Source organism: Ambystoma mexicanum, chromosome 10, assembly GCF_040938575.1.
Source record: "Ambystoma mexicanum isolate Mex_15411 chromosome 10, UKY_AmexF1_1, whole genome shotgun sequence".
Classification (NCBI taxonomy): Eukaryota; Metazoa; Chordata; class Amphibia; order Caudata; family Ambystomatidae; genus Ambystoma; species Ambystoma mexicanum.
The window spans coordinates 1,302,488,877-1,302,515,390 of record NC_090932.1 but is presented as its reverse complement, the minus strand read 5'-3'; the positions used below and the strand labels follow the sequence as shown (position 1 = coordinate 1,302,515,390).

Sequence of the window (26,514 nt, the reverse complement as noted above, 5' to 3'; positions counted from 1 at the left end):
CGTCGCATCTAGATAGGATTCTGAATGTTAGCATGTGCCACACTTAGATGGAATTCTCAACCTTAGCCTACGTCGCATCTAGATAGGATTCTGAATGTTTGCATGTGCCACACTTGGATGGAATTCTCAACCTTAGCCTACGTCGCATCTAGATAGAAACTGAATGTTAGCATGCGTCACACTTAGTCAGAATTCCTATCTTTGGCCTTCCTCGCATCTAGATGGAATTGTGAATGTTGGCATATGCCTCACCTAGATGGAACTTGAATGTTGGCATGTGCCACTATTAGAATTGGAAACATTATCCTGCCCCACATCTAGATAATTATTGGGAAGGTTCGAGAGTGCCACACTTGGACGGAATATGTAGATTGGCAAGTACTACACTTAGACAGAACTTTGAATGTTAGCATTTTAAATGTTTTATAACCCACTAACCAATATAAGCTCAAACTCTCTGCATACATATCTCTCTCAAAAAACTCGCACTTCACCACACTGCAACAACACATAAGCCGCACCTACAGCACACACTGACTGATACTAGCACTAAAGCCTAGCACCCGGTGTCTACTGAGTTGAAGCTGCCAACAGTACACCACTCCTCCCACTGTTCTACTGCCTCTTTACCTTACTAACCCATCCCACCTTCTCGTTTGCAGATCCACCAGAGTGCCTGGGGACCAAATCCGTTGGTGACGGTGCGCTATATAAATACCTATAACAGACAGGATGTTCCCATGTCTTCCCAATTGAGCCCTGTCGGGGGAGATTGGGTTACAGCTGGGAAGGTTTGGTGTGCAACTAATGGCAGGATGTTGTGTGGCTAATTGTAAAATGGTATGTAAGCAAGTAGGTGCAGACTAGTGGCTAGGGTTATAGTATATAGCAGAGCATAGGGTTGGATCCACAGCTGGGGGCGTAGGTGGTGTTCATGGCCATTTGGGCGGTTCGGACTGGAAGGGTAATCCCTGTAGGACCTGTGTCCTGGAATATATGGCTTGGCAGCTGATTGTAGTCCTTCACCATTGACTGTTGGCTAGGGTTGATCGGAGTTGTGGTCCAAAACATCTGGAGAGCTGGAGGTTGCAACGTTTATTTTGAGGGGGGTTAGCTTTGTTTAACTCAAGAGGGCTGCAGCTGGAAGTGTTTGAAAGGCAGGGGCCAGTTCTATCACACCTGCCACCTGGAAACCTGGTCATGGGAACTCGGGGATGGAATCCCTCCAATATTATAGGTTGCAGGCTGCCATATCTTGACAGACGGCACTCTTACCTGATAGAATCCCTGGAAACTGCAACACTGGCCTACATTGCCAACTCGGGGATTGTAGACCCATTCTCTCCACACTGTATAAAATACTAATAGATGTAACTCCACGCCCCCATATCCCCGGTGCCCACCGGGGTTTGTACCAAGAACTAGGCTCCAAAATCGAGGACAACCAATTTGCATGTGTAGCCACTCCCAAAAGGTCTCACTGAATTTTCGTTTCAAATTCATGCAGTTTAAGCTTATGTATAGATTATACTACACTCCAGCCAGACTTTCAAAGATGACTCGTACGCAACCCCAGGCCTGTCCAAGATGCCAACACTCTCCCGCAGACTGCCTGCACATGTTCTGGTCGTGACCTCTGATAGAGGGATATTGGGACAGTATCCTGAACACAATCTCGCAGGTATTGACCATTCCACTTGAACGAGACCCCCAAAGCACACTCACTAGCAAAACACATTGTGCGTTTGTATACATGTTCTGATTACTTACCAGTAATCTTCATTACTCCTAGTCCTACTCTTCCTCGTCACAGTACTTACCTCATGAGGCACCCACCTCTGACACAGGATTTTTCTATTTCTTCTTATTTCTATAACTCCTCCCCCACACCCACATCACTTAGTTTCATATTACCAAGCCGTAGCATGGGACCTTCCCCGCATGGAGGGTGAGGAGGGTAGTCAGTACTGGGACGAGGAAGAGTGGACGTGATGGCATGCATGATTGCGAAGAGAGCTATTCATTTCTACTGAAATGGAAAGACGGGAACCCCCGCAGCTTAAAAGAATGGCTGACTTTCTATCTGCTAACCAGGTGCAGGTTCCCGTCTCGTGTAATTTACAATGTTGCTCAGCAGTTGTGCACCTGTGGCAAGCAATTTGGGTCGGTTTGCATAGAGTAAAAATGAAAACCAGTGCCTGAAATGGTCAGTTTGAGCGAAGGCTCTCGCAATCTCGTGCACTGTTGCTCTCGCCTGCATGCACTGTCACTCTCGCGCACTCTTGTGCGCGGTCACTCGCTCTCTTGCACTCTTGAAAATATCGCCTTATTCAGTCTTCTCCAACTTGGTCACAGCTCTTTACTTTTTCTCTCATCCTTCCTTTCACACTCACTATTTCTCTTACTCTCATGCTTGTAGTTCCTCTTGCTCATCATCGGCTTCCTCTGTTGCTCTATTCCCCTTCTCATTGTATTGCACACCTGTGCCCCTTATCACATCATGCTTTGAAACATTTCATTCTCCTCCTTGCACCCTGGTGCCTATAAATGCAAATAACAGTAGTAAACGCCAAAACGATTGGCATTGCCAATGCTTGTTTTATCTTGAACTGGTAGGTCTACTTTATCCACATGGGATTGTTGGTGCCTTATGTAAATATTCTAACGCTGATTTGCCATTTGAACGCTTCTCCGCGAGCCTTCTAATAAAGCCTGTCTTGCCTGTATTGCAACGCAGTCAGATGTTAGTTCAGGGCAGTTTAAACTGGGGGCATAACGGGTGGAGGGTATTGCAGGGTTGATTTAAGTGTATGGTATAAAGGGCAGGGTGAATGGAATAGTAAAGGCCTGAATAATGGGCTTGTTGTTGGAAGGGGTTAATGGCACCCGGGGGTAAGTGACTAGTGGCTGTGCTGAGGTAGATGTAACTGCTGTGGCAGGTAGGCATGCTATGTAATGGGGGATGCGGGGTTCCAGGGCTAATAGATGGGGTAAAAAAAAAAAAAAACGGGTGTTAATGCAGGCATGATGGGAGGACAGAATGGATGGTCCAGTGGTGGTACTGGAGTCTGGTTGGGTGGGCAGCCATAAGGGTGGGGGTTAGATGGGATTTTGTTGATCCTGCTTAGGGTACATATAATTTGCTTTTCTTACACTTGAATGCAATTGTGTTTTTTGGGGAGGCCTGTAAAAATGTGGGAATTTGCGTGGCTATGCCGGCTCCAAAGCTGACGGCTATTTCTTTTCAGCCCCTAGTGACACAGTCTTCTACCAGTGCAATGACACTGGGTTTGGCCTGGCTGTGAAGATGGACCCACTGTCTGCTGGCTCCCTGCTGCTGCCGCAATATCTGACCCTTGGCTGGTGCGGCTATTCCACCCTTACAGACCTGCCTGGCTTCGTAGTGTTTGAGTATGCGTTGACTGACTGCGGCTTCTCCAGGCTGGTGAGGGACTGAAATGGCAGTATGCACTGACTCCTAGAGCAGGGCGGCAGAAGTAATGGTTAGGCAGCATTTGACTGCAGGTTCTCCGAGCTGTTGTGGGGGTTGAGGGAGGGTATTTCGGTTTCAGATGAGACCATCTGGTTACTAATGACCAGTGAGAGCTCGGCCTTCTTGAAGGTACTGCAGCTCTGGCAGCCCACCAACCATATAATAGACCACACTGCTGGGCTCAGCACTGTTGACTAGGCCAAGCTCTACACGCCTTAGTTTGGGTTCAGCAAGACCGCACCATAGCAGTCAATACATCAACATTTATTTTCTTGCAGCTCCTTAAATCGCTAGGGAAAACATAGGGAAGAAAGTATTGCTTTAAAATGGATGTTGCCTCTACAAGGCAATGAAGTGTAACTGAATGGGTGGTCCTCCTAGGAGGTGAGGGTTCCAGCAGTTGTGATTACCAGAACTGTTCTTCACAAGTCCCTGAAAGGTTATGCTGGTACTAACTCCTGGTGGGTCAATTGGCTCTAGGGAGGCCTGTTAAGACCTGACAGGACTTTAGTTCTTGTCTACCTCCTCATGGGGAAGCGGGCTGTCCTGCACATTAGTTCCAAAGTTGGGATTGGAGCACACTGCAGGCCTGGTGCTTACTCTGAGATGGTTTTGTGGCACTTGTTCTGGATCAACACACCAGGCTGATCCGAAGACCCTCTTGATGCAGAGGTTTTGCCCCTCACTCAACTATTATGCTTTGGGAAGCAGAGAGGCACATGGTGTGCAGAAGTGGCAAGCTTGCGTGGAAAAATACTTGTATCTTCAATTGGTCAAGCACTGCGTCAACCCACCCCAGCCATGCCACATGCCATCAACCGTCTTCATCAACAAAATCGGCAAGATTCGCTAGCGCACACACCAGATATGAATCCAGACACCCCTTGCGTCCCTCCTTGCAAAATCTCCACACCCTGTTCAAGACTCTCTCGCGACAGGACCTGGTAGAAACCTTTGCTGCCATCAAAGCCACATCATATACAGATGACATCCTCCCACCATCAAGACCCTCCCTGCAGAAGCTCTCCTTCCTACCTATAGATCAACAGCTCCCTAACTTAAGGAACCTTCCCATCAACCCTAAAAACAGGAGAAATCCTTCCCTTACTAAAGAAACCTACTCTGTATCCTGACAACCCAGATAATTATCTCCCCATCAGCCGAGGTAAGGTGAGAAAGTGGTTATCGCACAACTGCAGCAACACATGAACAATCTTCCCCAAACCTAGGAATCAGGGTTCAGACCCAGATGGCAGTATGTAGACAGCAACCCTACAGGTGGTTGACGATGCCCACCACATCCGTGATGACCGCCAACCCCGCCTCCTGCTTCTACTTGACCTCTTGGGCTGCTTTGGACACAGTTGACCACCAGGTGATCAGATGCCCTACATCGGCGCCTGGGGATTAGCAACCTTGCTCTACACTGGTTCAAGTCCTACCTTGCCAGAAGTTTGTTCAGATGGACTACTCTAGATCACCAATGCTACCCATCACCTGTGGAGTCCTCCAGGGTTCCAGACTCTTGCCAGATCTTCAATCTATACATGGAGGCTCTGGGAGCCCTCCTAGCCACACAGAACATCCACATCCACCAATACGCTGATGACACACAGCTAGAATGGAGGGGCTGGAGTGGATGTCCTACATTCACCTCACAATACTGTTGGTACATTAATAAATTCAAGCCATAGGTGCTCTTTGGTGACAATTTGGGTTGTGTTGATGGGCTGTTGTTGGTTTGCTGTTGGCTCACTTGAATGCATTCCTTTACAAGGTCGGGGGGGGGGTGGTAATGTGCTGAAAAGGACTCCAAACATAAATGCTCTGCACCCACTCGTACTCTTGGATTTCCTTGTTTTTTAATTGGTGTTTATGCAAATTACATTAATTACTAAATCTTCAAGGGAAACACCTGCCGAACAATGCTTTTATTGAGAAGACTAACCATTCCCCATTGCAAGTGTTGCTACCGCCTTCCTTATCACCCATCTCACCTTTTTTAGAATTTCACCAATACAATAAAATGTAATTTCACATGTCCAGCCTACCATTTCCTTATCAACCGTTGCAAATTCTGAGCATACCTCCAATTCTATAATTAATGCAAAATACTCTTCTCACAACCCCTTTTCCTCAGTGCTCTTTCAGTACGGCATAAACCGCTACTCACCTATTGCCCAGGATAAATTGTCTCCTGCACGTGACACGTGGAGTTCCAAAATGCTTGTATAACAATACTCTTGTTCGTGGAAGGGACGGAACCCCCTGCAACATCTGTCTATATAAAATGCTTGGGTATGTTACCGTACTCGGCTGCTGCAAAACATCAGTGTTGGGTGGCCGTCTGCTGCCCAAATGACAAAGTGCACCTCTGTCTTCCACTTCAACAGCTATCATTTTGACCAACCGAATGAGCATGGTTCTCCTTCACCTTCCACTGTCGCAAACATTCGGAATAATTTCAAGTTGTCTTTCCACCCCCACCTCTCTTCACACAGGTCACAGCGGTTCCAGTGTCAATTAACAGCAATTACCGGCTCAACATTTCAGTCTCTAAAGAGTGAAATGCTGTAGGACGAATGCCTCCTCACAAGCTAAAACTGAAGTAGGTGCTGTAAAGATGCTACTGCGCAATCTTATGCCATCACAGGGACTCTGCAATGGAACAAGGCTGACAATTCAGCATCTACAAAGGAACATCACAGAACCCTGTGTAATCAATGGAGCTTAGAGATAACTGTTCTTATATCGCACATATCTCTCATTCCATCTGATACAAATATGCATTTGAAATTCAAAAGAAGCCAGTTTATACGTTTTTAGCCTTTTCAATGATCATTGATAAGCGACAGGGACCAACGCCCCCTTCCTGGAAGCGACCTGTGGTAATTCTGACTTTAAGAAGGGGGACAAAAGTGACCCTATGAATTGCTGACCAATATTGACCTTTAAGATATGGCGTAAATTATGCCGGGAACGGCCAGTTACAATTTAAATTTCCTTGAGTAGAAGAGTAAGATTCTGTAGCTGAAAATCCCGCAGTCCATGCTTTGAAGAAAAGTTGGAATTAAACCGCTCTCCCTTAGGGGCATCCATGGCATTGTGTACATATAGAATTTGTTATTAAAATGGTGATGACTCTCCAGAGGCTGTATAGCGTAAACCACAGGGAAGTGGGTGGAAGCTCTCCATCAGTATGACTGAATGGTGGGAGGGGGGCGGTGCTTGGCCGCCTCCAAACCCATGAGTTATTTGAAGGCAACAGGATACTGATGGAATGCAGGTAACGTGGCTGCTACGTGGCAGGTAATTCTATTGGCCAATTATGATTCAGTGAGGCCCAAGGACTCTTGACAGAGCTTAATAGGGGCAGTAAATGGATATAGCTACTTGTTTAAGGTCTAATAAATATTCTTGCACTCCAATTGATGCAAAAGGTTCATTGGAGCACCTACGGTTCCTCGGTGTGTGGACTGGCTGTTATGGGATGTATTTCTTATGCATTTGTTGGGAAAGGTATCATTTAGAATCTTGATTTTAAAAAATAATTGAGGGATACTACATGTTTTGGTGATTTGCTTGAGCATCTGGAGCAAGGGCTTTAGGGTGGGTGGCAGTTTTACTTGTGTGATGACTTCAACTGTGGTATGAACAGACATTACCTCTCTTCTCCGCAGACATCCGGAATGATGGTCAATTATTTTGCTGATCTGGTCTACAGCCCTCCAGCTGGCACCAGTGGACGGTCGTACTCTACTGCATTCTCAGAACAAATTAACTGCACCTCATACCAGTAAGTCTCTCTGCTCACCCGCTACTTTACAAACCGGTTTCTCCCCAATAGTGAAGGGTCTTCTCATGGCCGCCTTATGTAGTGACGTACTAGTGTGGTGTGTGAGGTATAAATTATGGTGCACACGGCGATCAGAGGATTTGCACTCTGTACCTTTTGAAGGAACTTTACTACGACCTGTATAGGGTAGAAAGTTATTATTTTTTTTTTTTTTTGTGTGTGGAAGATGTTCCCCTTGTACGCACACTTTACTACAAAAAATAGCAGTCTTTAATTAATTTTGCTGCCAGGCGCGAGCTGAAGGCTTGCATTTGGGTGCATTTGAATACCCACAATACTTTGCCCATGTGGCTCCTCACTGGAGGGGTAGTTCCAGGGATTGGTGCAGTGGCATGTGACTTTGCTTTTACTTTGAAGTTTGAGAATTGAAAGGGTTGCTGATTCGTACAAAGTCTTGGGAGAGGGAGGCGGGGACATGGTGAAGGGAAATTATCATGGACTTTAGGGAGGGACATGCTAAGGGGAAATGAATATGGACTTTAGGGAGGCGGGGACATGCTAAAGGGAAATGAACATGACTTTAGCCAGTTTAGGAATACTAAAGCTCCCTTCTAGTCATTGACCTTCAGGCTTCTGACTTTGGAAATAGTTTCTTGCCTTATGTAATAGGTTTTCTTTTTTTTTTTTTGTTTTTTTTTTTTAATGGCCCAACAAGGCCTTTAGTTCTGAAGTTCTGATTTGCATGAATACATTCATAGCGGCATTCGAAAATTAGCTAATCTCCACCATAAATTCTGCACATGTGGTGAGTGGGGGGCAAATGCATGCAAAAGACAAACGGATGGGGTGGTGAGTGGACAATCGTGCAGAACAATAGGTTTTACAGTATTTTAGAAATGTCCGCAAAATGACTTATTTTGCCCTGGCCAACAGAAGAAATGGAACATTTCTGACCTCTGGCCAATGTTGGAGATGCTTAAGAAACCAGGGCTGAATGAGGCAGTTTTGGCGCTGCATTGAAATGGTGAATCTCCGAGAACTGCTTTACACTAAAGAACAAGGGGACCATTCTGTTCCATAACTTGGAAAGCCAGCCTGGGGGCAATGAGCATAGCAGCTATAGGGGTCAATGAAACTCATCGGGGTAGCAGGTAACCTTGAACACCAAGCTCAACATTTATCAGTTGAAGGGCAAATTATCCATCATGGAGCTGTAAGGCCGGGGGGGGGGTGAGAACAGGTGCTTGCAATATGCCACAGCTGCCTGCTTGATGTAGAAGCTGTCTTGACCATGAAAGGTGCACACCCAATGGGCGCATGGAGCTGTCATGTTTTTATGTTGTAGTTTTGTGTGCTCTTGAACCTGGAGTATTGTAGACTTATACATTTTTTGGAATGACTAATGAATATTAGTGGAAAGGTTAAGCCATTGCGCAGATGGGATTTGCGTGTGGGCGTGCTGATGGGAGGTTTTGGGGGATCTAGAGGGTTGTTTTCAAGTCACAGGAGGGCTTTGAAAGGGGCCCCTGTTGTGCTAGGCAGGGCTTTCCACCAGTGGCGTCGCTAGGATGGGCCGGGACCTGGGCCCCTTCTCTGAAATCCTGCTCCCCCTCCCCCCTTGCCCCATAACGTCAGCTGGACTATTCACTCTGCACTGTCTGCAGTGCTTTGTTCGCCTGTAAGTCACACAGGGCCGCAATCAACAACAAGGCTGTTAAGCTCCCTCTGCTGTCAAGACCAGCCCCTCCAATCAGAATGCAGCACACAAAACTGTGAATGACCAACCTCAAGCCACCAGGAGAATTGACAAGCCAAAGGGGGCGGGGGCAAGAGGAGGACAAAAATGGTCTTAACTAGGCCTTGTGACATTCAGTCGGTCAGGGTGGCGAGGCCCATGAGAAGCGAGTGCCAGCGGAGGCCCGGTGGACAGGGCCAGGGGAAAGAAGAGTGCAGGGGAACGAAGGTCAAAAGTGCGAGGTAGAGGGTGAAGGGGCTGCAAGCGTGCAGGCCCAGCCAGACTAGTGCAGGAAGAGGGTCCCGGAAGGGCAAGTGCAGGTTGTGGATGGGGGGGGTTTTGGGGGAGACCAAGTGCAGTGGTAGATTGGATTAGGGGGAGGGGCTGGTGCCCTGTTAGACTATGCAGGAACCAGGTGCCAGTCAAGAAGCAGACATGGACAGCTGGGGAGGGGGAAAGGAAGAAGAGAAAAGGAAGGGCTTGAGAAGCTATTAGAACTTGGGGAGATCAGACACCAGTCTGAGGGGGGCAGGGAGGCCATTCCAAAGGGAGGCACCTGTGGAGAACTATCTACCCAACCCCACCCACTCTGCCTGGAAAAGCATCTGATCTGCCAGGAATTGGCGCTAGATGACCGAAGAACTCTAGCTGGGAGGTATTTAGGGTGAGAGTTGGTTGTATGCCCCCGAAAGCCTTGTGGATGATGGATCCTTGCAGCAACTGTGAGCCAGTGGAGAGATTTTACAGCTGGAATGGTCCAGGGATGACGATCTATTTCTAAACAATCAGCCCCACACTTCTAGTACATCAGAAGGGATCCAAAACAGATTGGATCACAAGTCAATTATAAACATACTTGTCCAATTTTGGAAATGTGGACGGAATGGCAGGCTTATCTCTGCATGGTCGTGGATCGTTGATTAGTTGCAACACAGCGGAAATACAATTCTTACCCAATGATAAAAGGGACTGTCCTGTCAAGGTTGTGTGAAAATATCTACTCTATCATTATTACAACAGACAGACCTAGCCCACTACAAATACAACCCACCCTGTAAAGTAACACAGAGGACAGACCGTTTCACGAAGGAAAGGGATGCACTCTGGACACTGACAGGAGGGTAGGCGTTAAAGCAATCAGTCATAACTGTTATTTGGTTTCGGGAGCAAGGGGTTGTAAACTTTCGGAGAAGGACCAGGGGGACAGAACCACAATGTACATGGTGCATCTTGATGCTTTGTTTCATGACACTTTGCAGCTCCTGCGATAGGAGACTACTGATGGTATCAGGCGGCTGGCAGTTTGGCAAGGGAGGCTGGACAGACGGCTGCAGGCTGGCCTACACGGCAGCTCGGGGCCAAGAACCATTCTGTGCTGGTTAACTATCTGGAACGCTAGTCGGGACATCTCGGGCGGCTTTAGTGACTGCAGTGGGGCAACAGTCAGTGGTGCAGCCAGTTGTGGTTCAAGGGCTTGACTGTCTCCATGTCCTTAAAAGATGGATGTTGGTTGATGCGGTCGTGGCACTCCTCCTAGCTTCTTTGTAGGGCTTGTGCCGTCCTTCAAGGCAGACGGCCCAAAGCTAAGCTAAGGAGCGTGCTTGCAGGCAACAGCCTTGTCCTTTGTTCAGAGACTCTCTGGCACGTTCCGCTTAGGAAGCTTGCTGGCCGAACCTAGCGGGGCATGCTGCATGCTGGCTGGGTATCTATTATGGAGCTGCTGGACGGGTCCTCTGAGTCCGGTGTCTCCCTCTGTTGCCTGTGAGCTGTTTAGGGGAGGGATCTTGCTTCCCTTTTGGAAATCCTGGCCTTTCTTTACTGGCGGAAGATGTAAGGCAGACTGTACCTGCAGCCAGGGTCCTAATTGGTCCTTCATACTCCTTTTCAAAGTCATCGGATGATCTGCTAAGTGAGGGGCTCAGCCCTCTTTTAAAGCCAAATGGCCCCAGTAATTGGTGCAGGCTAAGCCTACTTTAAGGAACCAATCCTGGGTCCCCACCAACAATATTCTGTTATGCATGAGGTCAGGAACAGAGGGCTTTTCAACAGGAAAGAAAGAGGTGACATTTACTCCAAGTCACACCCATTTTCCTGTCTGTTGTAGATCAGTGTCTCTCTGCTTAACCGAGCCCTCTGACTCTTTATCAAAGCGCAGGTCTCCCTTGAAGCTTGTGATGAGAGCAGACTTCTGTATCCCTTAAATCACATACTTCTCCCTCTGAAAGGGGTCCGCTGTGCAGGTAGACCCAGACATGCCTATCACTGTCTTTCATACAGATGGGTGGGAACTAGCTTCAAGTTGACAAATTGCATATCAAAGAGGTGTTTGCTCTGCCTTCCAGTTGTCTGTTCTGCGAACAAGCCCTTTTCACAGGAAGGCAGATCATGGATATTTTAATAAGGCTGCCCATGGCCAGAGGAAGGTGTTGCCTTCCCCCTTGAGATGCTTTGATGTACCCGTGGCTCTCGCATGCTAGCTGAACATGACTGGGGAGGACGGCGTCTGTAGGCTGTGTTCGCCTGTAGTACACGCAAATGCGCGGTGAGCAGGGAAAATGTGTGCGGAATGGCCTTACACATTTGTAGAAGTTGCTCTACCATGATTCATTTTTTAAAAATCTAAAAATCCCAGGCGAGCGCTCGCTACCTGTACGGATGGTCAAATTCCTCACATGCCCCAAGCCTCAACATGTGAACCATCACCCTACTGAGGGTCTGGTCTGCCATCAAGGCTAAAGTACCGGCTGAGGTCATCTGTATTTCCATGCTGGGAGCCTGGCTTCTTAAGGTTCTCCCCTTGCATGGCTTGGCAGGTGAAGAATGGCCTGTTGCTCAGAGCAATGCCAGAAGTTCAGATTAATTCTAAACCTTCCAGCTATCCCCTCACCCTAACTAGGACGGGTGTCCCCAAGCATGGTTCCCGTGTCTGTTGGGCCTGGAGACCCAAGCTACACCTCACTGATGGCACCCAATGAGGCTGAAACCTGTCTCTGGTTGCTTTTGGTCTCGTGCAGAAGGGATGTGACCTAGTAGTTGGTGCTGGACTGCCCCTTTGGGGGTGGGACCAAGCCTGATTTGCACATGGTCTTTGCCCTTTCTGTAATGGCTTGGCGACAGGTGAAGAATGATGGTCTGGAGCGTTACCAAGAGCAATTGGCAAAGGTTTACAAGTTGGACCCTAAATTGCCAATTGCCTCTAGAAATTGAAAGGGCACATAGATGGTCAAAACCAGCTTTGCGTCAGCGTCCCAGACATTTTGTCAGTTTCTTAGATACCCTAGAGTTAATTCTCAGGAAATCTCGAGAACTTGGTGACCTTGCATGGGGGTAGGGGAACAAAATAATGGTGTTTGCTGACCTAAGCAAGGATATTATGGAGAGAAGGAAATGCTTTTTTGCTGCCAAGGAGAAGGCAAAGGGCAAGCATCTGAAGTACTATATGATTTATCCTGCGATCCTACGTGTTGTGGTGGAGGGGCAGGTGCACTCTTTTGCTGATCATAAACAAGCTGAAGCTTTTTTGACTGGTTTGGAAACCATACTTATGGAGGCTCAATCAATACCTCCAAAATCAGCACAGCAGAAGAGTGATTACAAGTGTTTTTTTGTCTCCACAAATTTTTTGGGGATTCTGATTTTTTTGGAATTAAAATGTACTTATTTTCTTTGATCCGTTGGTTAAAAACGGCCTTTCGTTGCTTTGTTTATATCTGGATCCATTGAAGAGGGAGAGCGCACGCTTCTAATCTGAGGAAAGCACCTTCTGACCATCAAAGTCACGTGACTTCCTGGCTTCCGTATTTTCATCTGGTCATCTTATACGTGTGTTGTATGATCAACTATCCGACATATGATAGTGGGCAAAATGCAGTACTGCAGCGGCTTCGGAGTTGATTGTGCAGCGCTGATGGATCCCTGGGAGTGACAGGACACAAAGCAGCATTACCTCCACGTTCACTCTTCCTCGTCCCAGTACTTAACTCATGAGGCACCCGCCTCCGACACAGGACCTTCTATTTCTTCTTATTTGTATAACTCCTCCCCCACACCCACGTCACTTAGCCTCCGGCAGGTTGGGCTTTGTTCTTCCCGGAGCGGGGCGCTGGGGAGCTCCGAATGCTGGCCCCCTGGTGGGGCTGTGTGGCGGGGCCTTCGGCTCCTTCAGGTGTGGCAAGACTCCTGGGTTCCCTGCGGGCTTGGGACCCAGTTGAGTCAGGCTGCCTTGCCTGGTTTCTGCTGGGTTTTGGCCAGCGCAGGGCATCGTGGCCCGGGTTCTGGGAGAACGGACCCGGGTTAAGGTAAGGAGAGGGGGGGGCATGTTTTTCCTGTTGCATGGCCATGCTGCACGGGCGGCTGTGCACGGATTGGCGGCTCCTTTTTCTTGTTTGAGCCACGTGCTCTGGAGAAGGGTGGGCTCCTCCTCTGGTGCTGCAGGCATGTTGCCATAGGAATTAATTGATGTTGTTCCTATTGGTGGTTGTTCTTTCTGGCCTCTATTTGAATGTGGGAGAGGCACATTAGCAATTGTTTGTATGTGGAGCCTTGATTCGGTGTACAGGGGTCTTTGGTGAAGCAGGCTTCCTTGGTCACTGTTTTTGAGCTTACTCAACATGGGAAAACATTCTGCAAAGAGCAGGCATCTGGTCCTGTCTTCTTCTTCTTCCTCTTTTCTGATTTACACAGAAGGAGAAAGAAGGCTAAGCGTTTTTCCCTGACCAGAAAGAAGTTGAAGAAGCTGCTTAAGCACCGTAGAGGGAGTCGCACACGTGCTCATGGACACAAGCGCAGGCGTCTTCCTTATCCTCCTTCTTCTGGCGCTGAGTCATCGGCCTCTTCTTGTTGCTCTTCGGCTGATGCAGTGGAGGAGGTGCTGGCTCAAGTTGGGGATTGCATGGGATTTTCAGAGCCCCTGTGCCGGTGGAGGGGGCCGACCCTTTTATTCGCCAGTATAGGCATACACCTAGGTAGGGGTTGCCATTGGTTTCTGATATCCGGGAAAAAATCCTCCGGGAATGGCATGACCCGGAGAAGATTGCAATGCCCCGCTTCATGTCCAAACTTTACCCTTTGAAGGGCGAGACTTTGCTGTCTGATCCAGTTGAGGTCGACTATATCCTCGCCAGCCTGGTGGGTCGCTCCTCTGTCGGCCGAGGAGGCGGCCGTCCGGGATCCAGTGGACCGCCGAGTTAATTCCGGCCTTAAGAAGGTTCATGCAGGGGCGCATCTGGCCCTTCGAGCAAATATCTATGGTTCCTAAACAGCTGAAACAGTGTTGAATGGTTTCAGGGAGTTGAAAAAGGCTGTCAATGGAGGCTCTGATTGTGCCCCTTTGCTTACAGACATGCAGAGACAGGTTGAGTTTTTGGCCGATCTGGCTTTTGATGGGGTGCGTGGTTCAGCCATGGCCATGGGGGCTGGTATATCTGCCCGGAGGAATTTGCACCTAAGGGACTGGAAGACTGATGGGTCTCAGAAGGCGGCTGCCCTGAAACTTCCTTTCACTGGGTCCAGGCTTTTTGGTGATTGCCTTGAGGATAAGGTGCACAAAGTTTTTAGGGCGGACAAACATGCTGACAAACTTCGACGCAAGCCTCCTTCAACGGCCAAGAAATCTTCCTCTGGGGCTGGTCCAGTGACCAGCAGGTCTTTTCCTGGCTCCTCATGACATTCTTTTCGGAGAGCTAGGGGGGGTCGGGGTCCTCCACGCTCTTCACGTCCTGGGCCGGCACCTAAGTCCTGACTGTTTGGAATTGCCGGTGGGCGGGCGGCTCCGGCAGTTTTTTCCAGTATGGGAAAGGTGGTGTTCCGACTCATGGGTTCTGGACGCAGTACAATGCGGGTATCAAGTGCATTTCCTGTCGTCTCCTGTCCAGCATTGCATGGTTCGGACTGTGGTTCCCAGGTCTCGGCTCAAGAGGTTGGTCATGGACGCCGCGCTCTCCAAATTAGTGTTGAAGGCGGCCATCATGCCCGTTCCTCTCCCTGTGCAGGGTCAGGGGTTCTACTCACGGGTGTTCCTGGTCCCCAAACCTTCGGGGAAGTACCATCTAATTCTGGACCTCAAAGCCCTGAACTGCTTCGTCAAAAAGAACACTTCAAGATGGAGACTTTACAGAACATTCTTCCGATGTTATTAAAGGGGGATTGGATGACATCTCTGGATCTCCAGGACGCTTATTACCATGTGGCTCTCCGTCCCTGGCACATGCACTTCCGCTTTGCAGTGGGATCCCGACATTTTCAGTTCAGGGTGCTCCCGTTCGGACTGCGATCTGCCCCCAGAGTTTTCACCAAGCTGGTGGCTCCCCTGGTGGTGCACTTACATCTGCGGGGCATTCAGATATTTCCCTACCTGGACGATTGGTTGATCAAAGCATCCTGCCGGCAGACTGTCATTTCTCATCTCTGATTGGTCTGCCAGGCATTGCAGGACTGGGGTTTCCTGGTGAACTGGCTAAAGTCCCAACTGGAGGCTTCTCAGGATCTAGTTTTCATTGGTGCACAGGTTTGCACCAGGATGGGGAAGGTGTTCCTGTCCCTGGAGAGGGTCCGTCGCTTGCTGACTGTTCTGGGCAGGGTTCTCGGGAGGCAGTATGTCCCGGCCCACCTATTGCTGAAATTGCAGGGGCACATGGCTTCTTGCGTGTTTCTAGTTCCCTGGGCCCGTCTTCATCTACGCCCCCTGGTGTCCTACCTTCTCTCCCACTGGCTCCCTTCATCTCAAGCTTTCGAGGCTTTGATTCCGGTGTCTCTGGCGCTGCGGGTCTCCCTGCAGTGGTGGTTGAGGGTTCCGAAACTACGGGCTGGGGTGTCCCTGATCATTCCTCCTGTGACCACACTTACTACCGACGCCAGTGGAAGGGGCTGGGGAGCTACGTTGGGAGTACTCTCTGCTCAGGGGTTGTGGGATCCGGAAGAGAGCCATCGGACATCCAATTGGCGAGAGTTGTGTGCCATTCTCCGGGCTCTGGTGTACTTCAGGAGGTTGCTGATGGGCCGGGCAGTTTTGGTCCGGACGGACAATACGACAGCTTTGGCTTACGTCAACCGCCAAGGGGGTTCCGGCCGCTCCTTGAATGCCCTGGCAGCTCAGATAGGTGCTTGGGGGGGGGGGGGGGGGGGGGAATCACATCTGGTGTCCCTGGTGGCTTCACATATTAGGGGGGTGGACAATGTTCGGGGGGATCTACTCAGCCGCCGGTTTCCCTCCTCGGTGGAACTGGTCCTCTCTACCCAGGTTTTTGCAGAGATCTGTCAGGTTCGGGACCCCTATTCTGGACCTGTTTGCGTCTCCAGCCTCAGCAAAAGTTCCCCTCTTCTGCTCTCGTTTTCAGACAGAGGGTGCGTGGGGGGTGGACGCCCTCTCTGTGCAGTGGCCTCAGGGTCTCCTTTATGCTTTTCCACCTATTCCTCGGGTGGTTCAGCGCATCAGAATATCAAGGGTGACTATTGTTGTCCGCTGCGTACTTGCCCCGTCGGAGTTGGTTCCCCTCTCTGTTGGACCTTCGGTGCCAGGAGCCTTGGCTGGTTCTGAAGTGGCCTTGTCCCCTTCTGGGGAAGGTACGGTTGGGGGTCCGCAAGATACAATGGGCAGTGTGGATATTGCACGGGCTAGGCTGATATCTCAGGGGTTTTCTGGTCCTGTGGTGGATTCCATAATGAATGCTCTTAGACCCTCCACTCTGAAGGCTTACGGCAGACATTTGAGCCATTTCTGGGACTGGTGTGGGTGGTCTGGGATCCCCCCCTGCGTTCTGGCCTCCCCGCTATCCTTCAATTCCTCCAGGATTGGTTTGACAAGGGCCTGGCGGTTTCCACGCTTCGCTCTCAGTGGGCCTCCATAAAATTCCTTTTGGGGGACTCTGATGGGCACTTGGATGGGGAGGTGTTGGTGGGGAAGTTGCTCAGGGGTTTTTCTTCTTCCCGTCCTTGTACTTATAAGGGGCTTCCTCCTTGGGATCTCCCTCTTGTCTTAAAGTTTCTTCAAGGGCCTCCCTTTGAGCCCATTTCCGAAATTGATATGAAACATCTGACGCTGAAGACTGCTTTTCTGATTGCCATAACTTCTGCCCGTAGGCTTGGGGAGATTGGGGCTCTGTTATGTCACCCCCCCCCCCTTTCCTGAGGGTTCTGCCGGACTCGGTGGTGCTTTGTTTCTCGTTTTCACATCTCTCAGGATCTGGTTCTCCCTGCCTTTTTTCAAAATCCGCAAACGCCAGAGGAAGTGGCTTGGCATAACATTGATGTGCGGCGGGCGGTGTTGGAGTACTTGGCTAGAACTGCCCCTTTCCGCCGCTCTGACAGTCTTCTGATTACTTTTGGCCCGGCTGGGGCTGGGCGTAAGGCATCTGTAGTGTCCATTAGTCGATGGATCCATCTTGTGGTCTCCATGGCCTATGTGGCTTCGGGCCTGCCTGCGCACGTTCAGGGGCAGTCCACCAGAGGTTTGGCGGCCTCATGGGCCGATGTAGGGGGGTTTCTCTACAGGAGATATGTAGAGCTGCCACTTGGGCTGATCAGAGCACCTTCATCAACCACTATAGGTTGAATGTCTCCCACTCGGGGGTTGGTTCCTTCGGGGTTGGAGTTTTGTCTGTGGGGATGTAAAATTGGAGTTATTAAAGGTGTGTGTTTCTACACTGTTTTGACTCTCTCATTGGGACCTTTTTCCCCGTTTGTTGCTTTGGTATACCTCATGAGGTAAGTACTGGGACGAGGAAGAGTGGACGTGGAGGTAATGTTCTGATTACTTACTGGTAATCTTCATTACTCCTAGTCCTACTCTTCCTCGTCACAGTACTGACGACCCTCCTCACCCTCCCTGCGGGGAAGGTCCCATGCTACGGCTTGGTAATATGAAACTAAGTGACGTGGGTGTGGGGGAGGAGTTATAGAAATAAGAAGAAATAGGTCCTGTGTCATGAGGCGGGTGCCTCATGAGGTAAGTATTGTGACGAGGAAGAGTAGGACTAGAAGTAATGAAGATTACCGGTAAGTAATCAGAACATCACCAGCTGCTGCAGAGGACGCCCGTTACCCAGCGAGGAGGTTTTCGTTTCCCACCGCTGCCAAAATTATTGAGGACTTCGTTTTGTTTCCCGTTTGATGGCGAGGACTTCGTTTTGGCTCGCTTTCCCGTTCCTGTTTGATGGTGTGCTCCGGTTTCTGGTGGGTTTCCAGTTAAAGGGCTGGTCCAGCGAAGTGTTTCCAGCGCTGAAGGAACGGGGTCTCTGTGAAGAGGGAGCCACGAGCGCAGGAAAAAATGCGCGGTCAGATGTACGTGTGGGGGAGGGGCAAGGAATAGGAAAGTTTCCTTGGCGGGTCGGGCCCTTATGGCTCTCGGGTATCACCCACCCTCCCTCTGCTTACCTCACGTTAATAAGTGTGTGCGCAAGGGCATTAATTTGCGGTATGGTCGCAGCTACAGGCGACAAGTGAGGGTTGTTGAGATATGCTCTCTGGCAAGTGCGCAGCAAGAGGTCAAGCCTTGCATGGGCGGCATGCACACGGCATTAGGTGATTGAGGGGCCAGGCAGATCAGCGTGTGGGGGTAGCGAGCGGGATGGATTTAACCGCTGTATTAGCCCAGGTGGAAAGCTTTATGGGATTAAAAACGGGGCGGGTAGGCTTCCTGCGAGTATTGTGGAAGTTTGACCGAACCACCTTGGGATGCAATCGGTGGAAATGTTGTTTTTATGGCGGGGCTTGTCGAGGCGGCATAGGGGTTTAATTTTGGATCACGTGCATATATAAGGGGGTTTGCTGTTGCATCGTTCTTGGTCTCCTTTCGGGTGCGTTGCACAAGTAAGTGTGTGGACAGCTGGTCAAGTGGCACAGAGTGCTAGCGTTAACATCCGTGCAGAGCCTGCTAACGCAGGTTCGAATCCCGGCAGGGCCAAAGCACCGTGCTTAATAATAAGCAGCGCTTAGATACCTGAGGTTTCGCAGCGCTATATAAATGCCATTATTATTACAGATGCTATAGAAGCTGTCTTGTTGTGCCACAGCGGTGGGGTGATTTAAATGGTATGCTCACAAATTTAGAAGTGTGGGGTATAAGAGTGTTGTGTTGCTGGTTTTGGGCACGGCGTCTCGGTTAAAGGCAGTTCGGAGGGGTAATGCAGCTGCCGTGCTGCACCGGATTGCAGCTGAATTCTGCAACCGATGGTACTTTCGGGTACTGCATGCATTCTGATTCCGCAATCTATGGCTGGCCAATTCCAGGGGCCTTAGAAAGGAGAGGAAGTCTGCTGCATACACCAGTGTATTTTTCTCATCTAAATGCATAAACAGCTGGTAATGTTCATGGCGACAATCGGGCCGAACATTGTTTTCCAAGGATATACATTTGTAAAGGAACAGCCGCCTTCTCTGCATGCGTCAGGATACGGGCCAAAAAATGTGCTTGAGATACATGAGCTGTTCTAGAGAACATTCCAAGCGAGGGGTGGTAGGAAAGGTCATGGCTTACAACGGTACTGGGAGCTGGAAAGCAAGTTATTCAGGTTGCCCTCGTTCAAGTAGTACTGTGTGTGGGACACGGGTGCAGGGAAAGTATTGGAAAATGTACATGATAGAGTAGTGGTAAATGCGAACAGTATTTTGTACATGGGTTAAAGAATATGGCATGTGTGCATCACCAATATCGGGAAAGGTGCATATAAAGTAGTGGTAAATGCGGGCAGTTTTGAAGAGGGGATAAGAAGGATGGCTGCCTGTTATAGTGTTTAGTTGTATGACCGCACACCAAACGAGAGGCCTTTTAAGGGAATGGGGACCGGAGAGATCAATGCGAGCAAACCGGTATCGGGCCTGGCATATCGTTCCCGTGGGATGGGGTGACTCCAGGGTGAAGCAGCATGAGGAGGAAGGTTTGGTTAATGGGTTGACACAAGTAGTTACCCAATGTAAGTGCAGACTTGCTCCTCCCCACGGAGGTATGGTACCCCTCCCATTGCCGGGCGTAGTGGGCTAACCATAGGATATGCACGTGCTGGGTGAGGAGCTGCTGGCGGGAGACGGGTCCAAGTGCTATTAAGGAATCTCAGGTGGCTAGGGGATCAATGATAGTGGAAACAATGGCTTGTTAGCGCAATGCTTTGGGGGACCAGGCTTAGTTTTTGCACCATATGTTATGCGGTGATAGGGCAGTTATAACTCCCCTACAAGTGTTTCAAGGCGAACTGCTGCGTATGGGGTGGCACGGTTTGCTTCAATGTACGGTGACAAGGGGGGTTGAGTTAAGACCGTGTGGGGTGTCATAACTACTTGTAATCTAGCTTGTCGCACAGCCGGCGCTACGACAGCTGGGGCTACCCATCAGGGAACCCCCGGCATACAGTTATACAGTATGACGCAAGGCACGCACAAAGACAGCAGGTGCTTTCAAAGGATTTGTGACAGGCACTAAATAGCAAGGTGCAGGGGATTAACAATCCAGGTGCCTTTGAGAAGGAAAAGCTTAGTTCACGCCTCGTTATGTTTGGTTATGACAGTGGTACCACGTGTACGGACAAGTGTTGATGGGCACACTTTTGCTTGAAGGGGTGCCTCCACCGCCCCACACTAGCCAGCCGTGCGGTGGATCACTAGCCATAGTTCAATTGTGGGGTAACTGGTACAAGCATGGGATTGGCAGATGAATATCCCTCTGGGTCTAGTGAGGAACAAGTTGTGGTAACGGGCGATTCCCCAATCGAACGAGTACTTGGTTTGGGCTAACCTAAGCGTGAAAGTAAGCAGGAACGCGGCTGGAGCACTCAAGTGGCAGGTAGTTAAGTGAGCTGGGGCAGGGGCCCGACCCCATGGGTTCGGATTGGGCATGGAATCACAGGAATGTTGCCCTAGGTTAAAGGAGGTTGGCCGCCTTAAAGGTTCCCAGACCACGTGGGGCAGTGGCGTAACTTATGAATCTGCATTATAGCAGGCTGGTAATTCAGTCCATGGGGGGGATGCCTTAGCCGGGGAAAGGTATGCTGATTGCGGCATGACAAAGTGGGTGCCTGTAGGGGGCTGGCAGTACCCACAAGGTATAATTGGCCCTTGGTTACAGGCAGCGGTGGCAGGAGCATAAAGGAAGCAATAGCTGCCTGGGAATATGATTATGCAGGTAAGAACTGATCAAAGTATAATGAACCCCCTGCCCAGGCATACGTAGGACAGTACAGTGGGATGGCCAGTTATCCCAAGGTTTTCTTGACATAGGTTTGCGGGCCGACAAGGAAGTACAATGCCATGGTTTTATTTGAAAGAGGGGTGATGTTGCAGTTTGGGCTGGGACAGTCCGGTGGGTCAAAGGACGGGGCCCGAACTGTGTGGCAGTAGGTTATTGTTCTGGCTCCATTGCAGCAGCGGAAGAGGACATCAGCAACGGTGGTGTCCCACAATGGGGCGAAACACCGTCATGGGGGACGGGCGAGCAATGCAGTATTCTGGCAGGCGTCCGTAAAGGATTCATTCATGTGTACAGCCAGGTTCAAGTTGTATTGGGTCCCATTTTTATTTTATCGGCGGGGCAACCCGCTAGCGGCGAACTGAAGGTGGGCGGCCAAAGGAAATACCGAGGGCTGCAGCCGTTGGTAACATGTTTAATTTCGGCGCAGAGATATTATTGGATAGGGACCGTTTTAAACCGCAGCGCGTTCCCGCGCAACTGAACAATGGAGGGTTAAGTCTTTCAAATGGGACATATAGTTTTCCCGGGCTGAGCGTTCCATAGGGTGCACAATTCTTGCTATGGGCAATGGCAACTGCCACGGGTTGCATAGGGTGGCCGTATGGCCGCTGTTGCTATAGGCAACTCTGGTCTAAGGCTGTCATGTTGTGGGACAGCTTAAACCTGCTTGTCCACGGTTCAAGGACATGGTAAACTAATACCCTTCCTAGTCGGCACAACTGTAGTACGCCCTTAACCGGGGCATGCCAAAGGGAGACTGGTGGGCCGAACTAACATGACCCTCCCTCTCGGCCAGAGCCACATAACACAAGAATCGCCCTGTAGGTGGGGTAACTCTATAGGACAACCTCGGGTGGCAGGGATGTGGCATCCAATGTGTTGGGGTAAATCGGTATCTAGGGGGTGAAGATTAGGTGGAAGGTTGTGGGTGCCCACATTTTGGGATAAAACAGGACCTTTGGGGCGATTGAAGGGTGAGGTGGAATGTGGTGGACCCGGTGCGGTTCACAGTGGTTCAAGTTGCTGCCGGGGTCAGGTCCTAATAATCAAAGGGGGGGAACTAATCAACAAACAATGGGAGTTGGACATCTGCGGTAGTTAACAGGTCAAGGGCTAATAGTGTTGGGAAGCACTGAAAGGCGTGCATTTTTAACTCCTAGCACGAAGGGATTCGCACTTCTCGGACCGGTGCCTCTTGGGAGACTAACACCAGGGGCGTCTTGGTGGTAACAACAAGGGCACAGCTTCCCCCAAAAAATGGAACGGCGCTCTCCCCGCCCACGGACACCTGCAAGGGCAGGGTAGGCGCAGGTAGAGTGGGGCCTACTGCAGACTTGGTGCAAACGAATAGGGGGAAGCAGGTAACACCTACAGGGGCAAGCAGAGGTGCTCCGAGCATGCCCACCCTGGTTAAGGCGGAACAAGAGGAAAAGAGACAATTGGCAGGCCACCTTGTTTCTCCCCACCAGCAGCAGCCCGGATGGAAAAGAGTGCGGTCTGGGTGGTAGGTCCTTCATTTGTCTCAAGGGCAGGGACAAGCTGGTCGGCGGAACAGGAGGAGTTGACAGACAGCAAAATTTCCAATTGAGTGGCACGAGGGGCCAGGGAGGAAGTGGGCACAACTGCGGGTGCGCAGATTGCTGGGGAAACAGCAAAAGCCGGAGGTGTTGGTCATACATCTGGAAGGTAACGACCTGACAAGCCTGGGGAGAAGGGCTCCGAGGCCGGTATGAGGGGTTCTCTACAGGAGCTGGCAGGTCAATTGGGGGAAACGGAGATGGTCTGGTCAGATATCATCCCAAGGCCAGAATGGAGAGGTGCAGAGAATCGCGCATCTGTAGAGAAGTTCAGGTGGAAGCTAAACTGTGCAATGGCGAAGTTCTGCAGGGGCTTTGGCCAGATCAGGCACAGCCTGATTAATTTGAAGTCTACAGATTATTTTCTCAAGGATGGGGTGCACCTATCAACATTGGGCATGGATCTGTTTCTGGAAGCCCTGCACAAAAATACTGGAAATGTAAGGACAGGAGCAAAGGGGGGAGCCACAGTGGGTGGCAACCCACTCGTGGCGTGGTGGTGTTTGGCCGAACAAACATGAGACAGACTCCGGATGAGCCAGGAGAAAGCCGGAAGGGTCTTCGCTCTTCTCTGATCCAGTGCCCTTTGGGAGCCTAAGCGGCAGGGGCGTCTGGGAGGAACTCAGCTTCCGCCAAGGAAATGGCACTCTCCCCGCCCAGGAGCGCCTGCAGGGGCAGGAGGGGCTCAGACACAAGGTGGTGACAGCTGGGCCTACTTTTGGACTCTTGGGGGAAGCAGTTATTCGGGACACGGAGCAGTCGCCACATTTTATGAGTTTTCCACAAATGTGTACAGTATGGTTTTGTGATATTGTGGAATAAATCATGTGGCCTTTTTATGCCAAAAACAAACAAGGACTCATTCTCAGCTTTTCTGGGGGGAAAAGGAATGAGCTATGGTTGTGTTGGATACAAATGGACGGATGCCGGGGTTATGCCAGTGACGACTAGAGTGCAAGGCAAATGGAGGAGGCACCCCTGATAACCCGGGCAGTGTCCTCCTCCTGGCCTCCCCCCTCCTAGAAAGAAAGGGGGGGTGGGGACGCAGGCACGGCAAAAGGAAGAAAAAGCCAGCGAAAGAAAGCGCAGCAGAATCTGGGGAAAGCCCAGGAAGGGCGAACAAAGGAAGGGGGAGTGGATTCCCCTTTATAATGGGCAGGCTCAAGACACAAAGCAGCATCTCCAGCTGCTGCAGAGGACGCCCGTTACCCACCGAGGGGGTTTTCGTTTTCCCACCAACCCTACGAACAGAACAAGCAGGAATACCTGGTGGTCATCGTTGCAGGATGATTAGGCGGTGTTTGGCCGAACAAACGCATGAGACAGACTCCTGATGAGTCAGGAGAAAGCCGGAAGGGTCTTCGCTCTTCTCTGATCCAGCGCCCTTTGGGAGCCTAAGCGGCAGGGGCGTCTGGGAGGAACAACTAGGGCTCAGCTTCCCCCAAGGAAACGGCACTCTTCCCACCCAGGAGCGCCTACAGGGGCAGGAGGGGCTCAGACGCAAGGTGGTGAGAGTTGGGCCTACTTTTGGACTCTTGGGGAAAGAAAGGGGGAAGCAGTCATTCGGGACACTGAGCAGTCGCCGCATCTTATGAGTGTTTTCCACAAATGTGTACAGTATGGTTTTGTGATATTGTGGAATAAATCTGCGGCCTTTTTATGCCAAAAACAAACAAGGACTAATTCTCAGCTTTTCTGGGGGGAAAAGGAATGAGCTATGGTTGTGTTGGATACAAATGGACGGATGCCGGGGTTATGACACTGAATCACGGTGCAGTATGTTGGTGTGTGTATATATATATATATATATATATATATATATATATATATATATATATATATATATATATAATTCCTGGGGCTGGCTCGAAATATTACTGACAAAAAAATAAAAAACTTCAAGCAGAATAGAGGGCTGGTGCCGTTTATTCGTTATTCTGTAATAAGCTGTTTTTCGCGCTAGCTGCGTGCTGCCATCTGCTTTTGACCATAGGGACAGTTGTGTGGAGGCAGGGGAGGAGCCTCCAATGGTCCAGCAGCAAGTGCAGTCACAAGACATGGCTGTCTGCAAAAGCCTTGGTGTGTGCACTCTCGACACCCAATTGTTGCCGGATGGTGGTACCAGCTGACGCAAAGGTCTGGATATGCTGTTTTGTCAGTGAACTGCCATTCGAATTCAAGGCAGAATGACCCTCTATGCCCTGACGGCTGAAACTGTTTTATTTACCTTATTGCACAATAATTCCAAGGGCCGAATTGTTCATCAGAAGCCTTGGATGAGAGTGAAGGTGCAATGTCACTGAGAAGCGATTTGTGAATGTGGCAACTGCACTTTTTGTTCGATTTGGATGCTGAGGATACTCATGGCAGTGCATCTGGAAAACGGCTATGAGGGTCTACAACAACAATCGCAGGAGCTTCTCTTCTCATGACTGCTAGGATTAATGGTGTGGCCTCCCTCACCGATTTTGAAGTCGTGAACTTGGAAAGGGTTATTTGCAAATGCTGGTTTATATTCCATGAGGCAGTGGAGAATATTGTAAGATCGGAGAGTCCCAGTTGGGCTTATCAGAAAAATAGTTGGGTTGGTAACTTGTGGGTTCTTAATCACCCTTGTTTATGCTGTGAAGTTTGTAAAATTACCAGGGAATCGTGGACGTTAGTTGGGTGTAATTGAGGGTGCTATGCAAATTCCCATCTACAATATTTACTATGCGGTTTACCAGTTACTTGTCCTGTGGTTTAAGGTGACTGGGCAAATTCAATCGGATATCTGTGAGTGCGGAAGTGGCTTGAAAAATCCAATTAGACAAGTGCCTTGGAGTTATTTTATTGGAAGACAATATGCTATCCCTGCCTGATACATTGTTGTGAATGCAGCTTGCACTTTTGGGTTTGGGAGATTGATCTGTTGACGGGTGGAGGAGTTCAAGGGGAAGATGAAATGGAGGAAGGGAGTTTGTGATATGTTATTGGTTAGACTTGCCTACCACAGACAAAAGTGGGGTTGCATCATTCAACCGGTCTTGAGCAGTCAATTTTGAGTCTGTCGTGGCTGCCTCCCTTTTAGATGGAGGTTGACTGATTATTTGCATTCTGTGTCATGGCTAACTTCTATATGGCCCCATGCTTTCAGTACTTTTAGTTGTCTGTGTCATGGTCGTTGATACATTTTCACTAGTATTTAAATGCGTCGGACAAGAAAACTATCATCGTTAATGTTTGGTAGTTCTGTCACCCTGTTTTGTGATGAATGGTGATTTATTTGGTCATTTTGTGTGACCATGACATTTAACTGCTAATTATGGCAGTGGAGAGTTCTCTATTTGTCATACACTCAGCCATTTTGGAATACTAGTAGGTTGTAGATGTGACACTAGCCCTTAGAACTGTAAAATAGTTTTGGTGATGTAATCTCTGATGTTATAACATTTGCTTTCGTTATGTATGTTCTTGATTTGCTCCTACTTTGCTGTTTTATTTACTGCTTGGATTCTAGCTTTCCTTTTCACTTCTTTAATAGGTTTGAAGATGAAGTTGTTGCGATTGTGTTTTTTTAAAACATTCTTTTTCTATACTTGGTGGAAGCTTTGTCCTGAGGCTCTTTGGTGTGCTTTGGAATTTGTTTCACTTCTTTCTGATTCAATTTGAAATGTTTGAGTTTAGTAAATACTACTATGTGGATGCAGGTTTCTGGGTGGTATAGTTAGGAATTGGTCTACTTATGTAAATATATTT

At 49.5% G+C, this 26,514-nt stretch overlaps 1 protein-coding gene across 3 annotated transcripts in view; it reads left to right on the top strand.

The window, feature by feature from the left end:
- LOC138492268 (zona pellucida sperm-binding protein 3-like) overlaps window positions 1-26,514 on the top strand; it is a 48,537-nt gene that overhangs the window by 2,532 nt on the left and 19,491 nt on the right. For all 3 annotated transcript variants that reach the window (XM_069619313.1, XM_069619315.1, XM_069619314.1), the window contains exons 2-3: window positions 3,249-3,445; window positions 7,174-7,289. In XM_069619313.1, coding sequence (XP_069475414.1) covers window positions 3,249-3,445; window positions 7,174-7,289 — 313 coding nt within the window. The remainder of the gene's footprint in view (window positions 1-3,248; window positions 3,446-7,173; window positions 7,290-26,514) is intronic.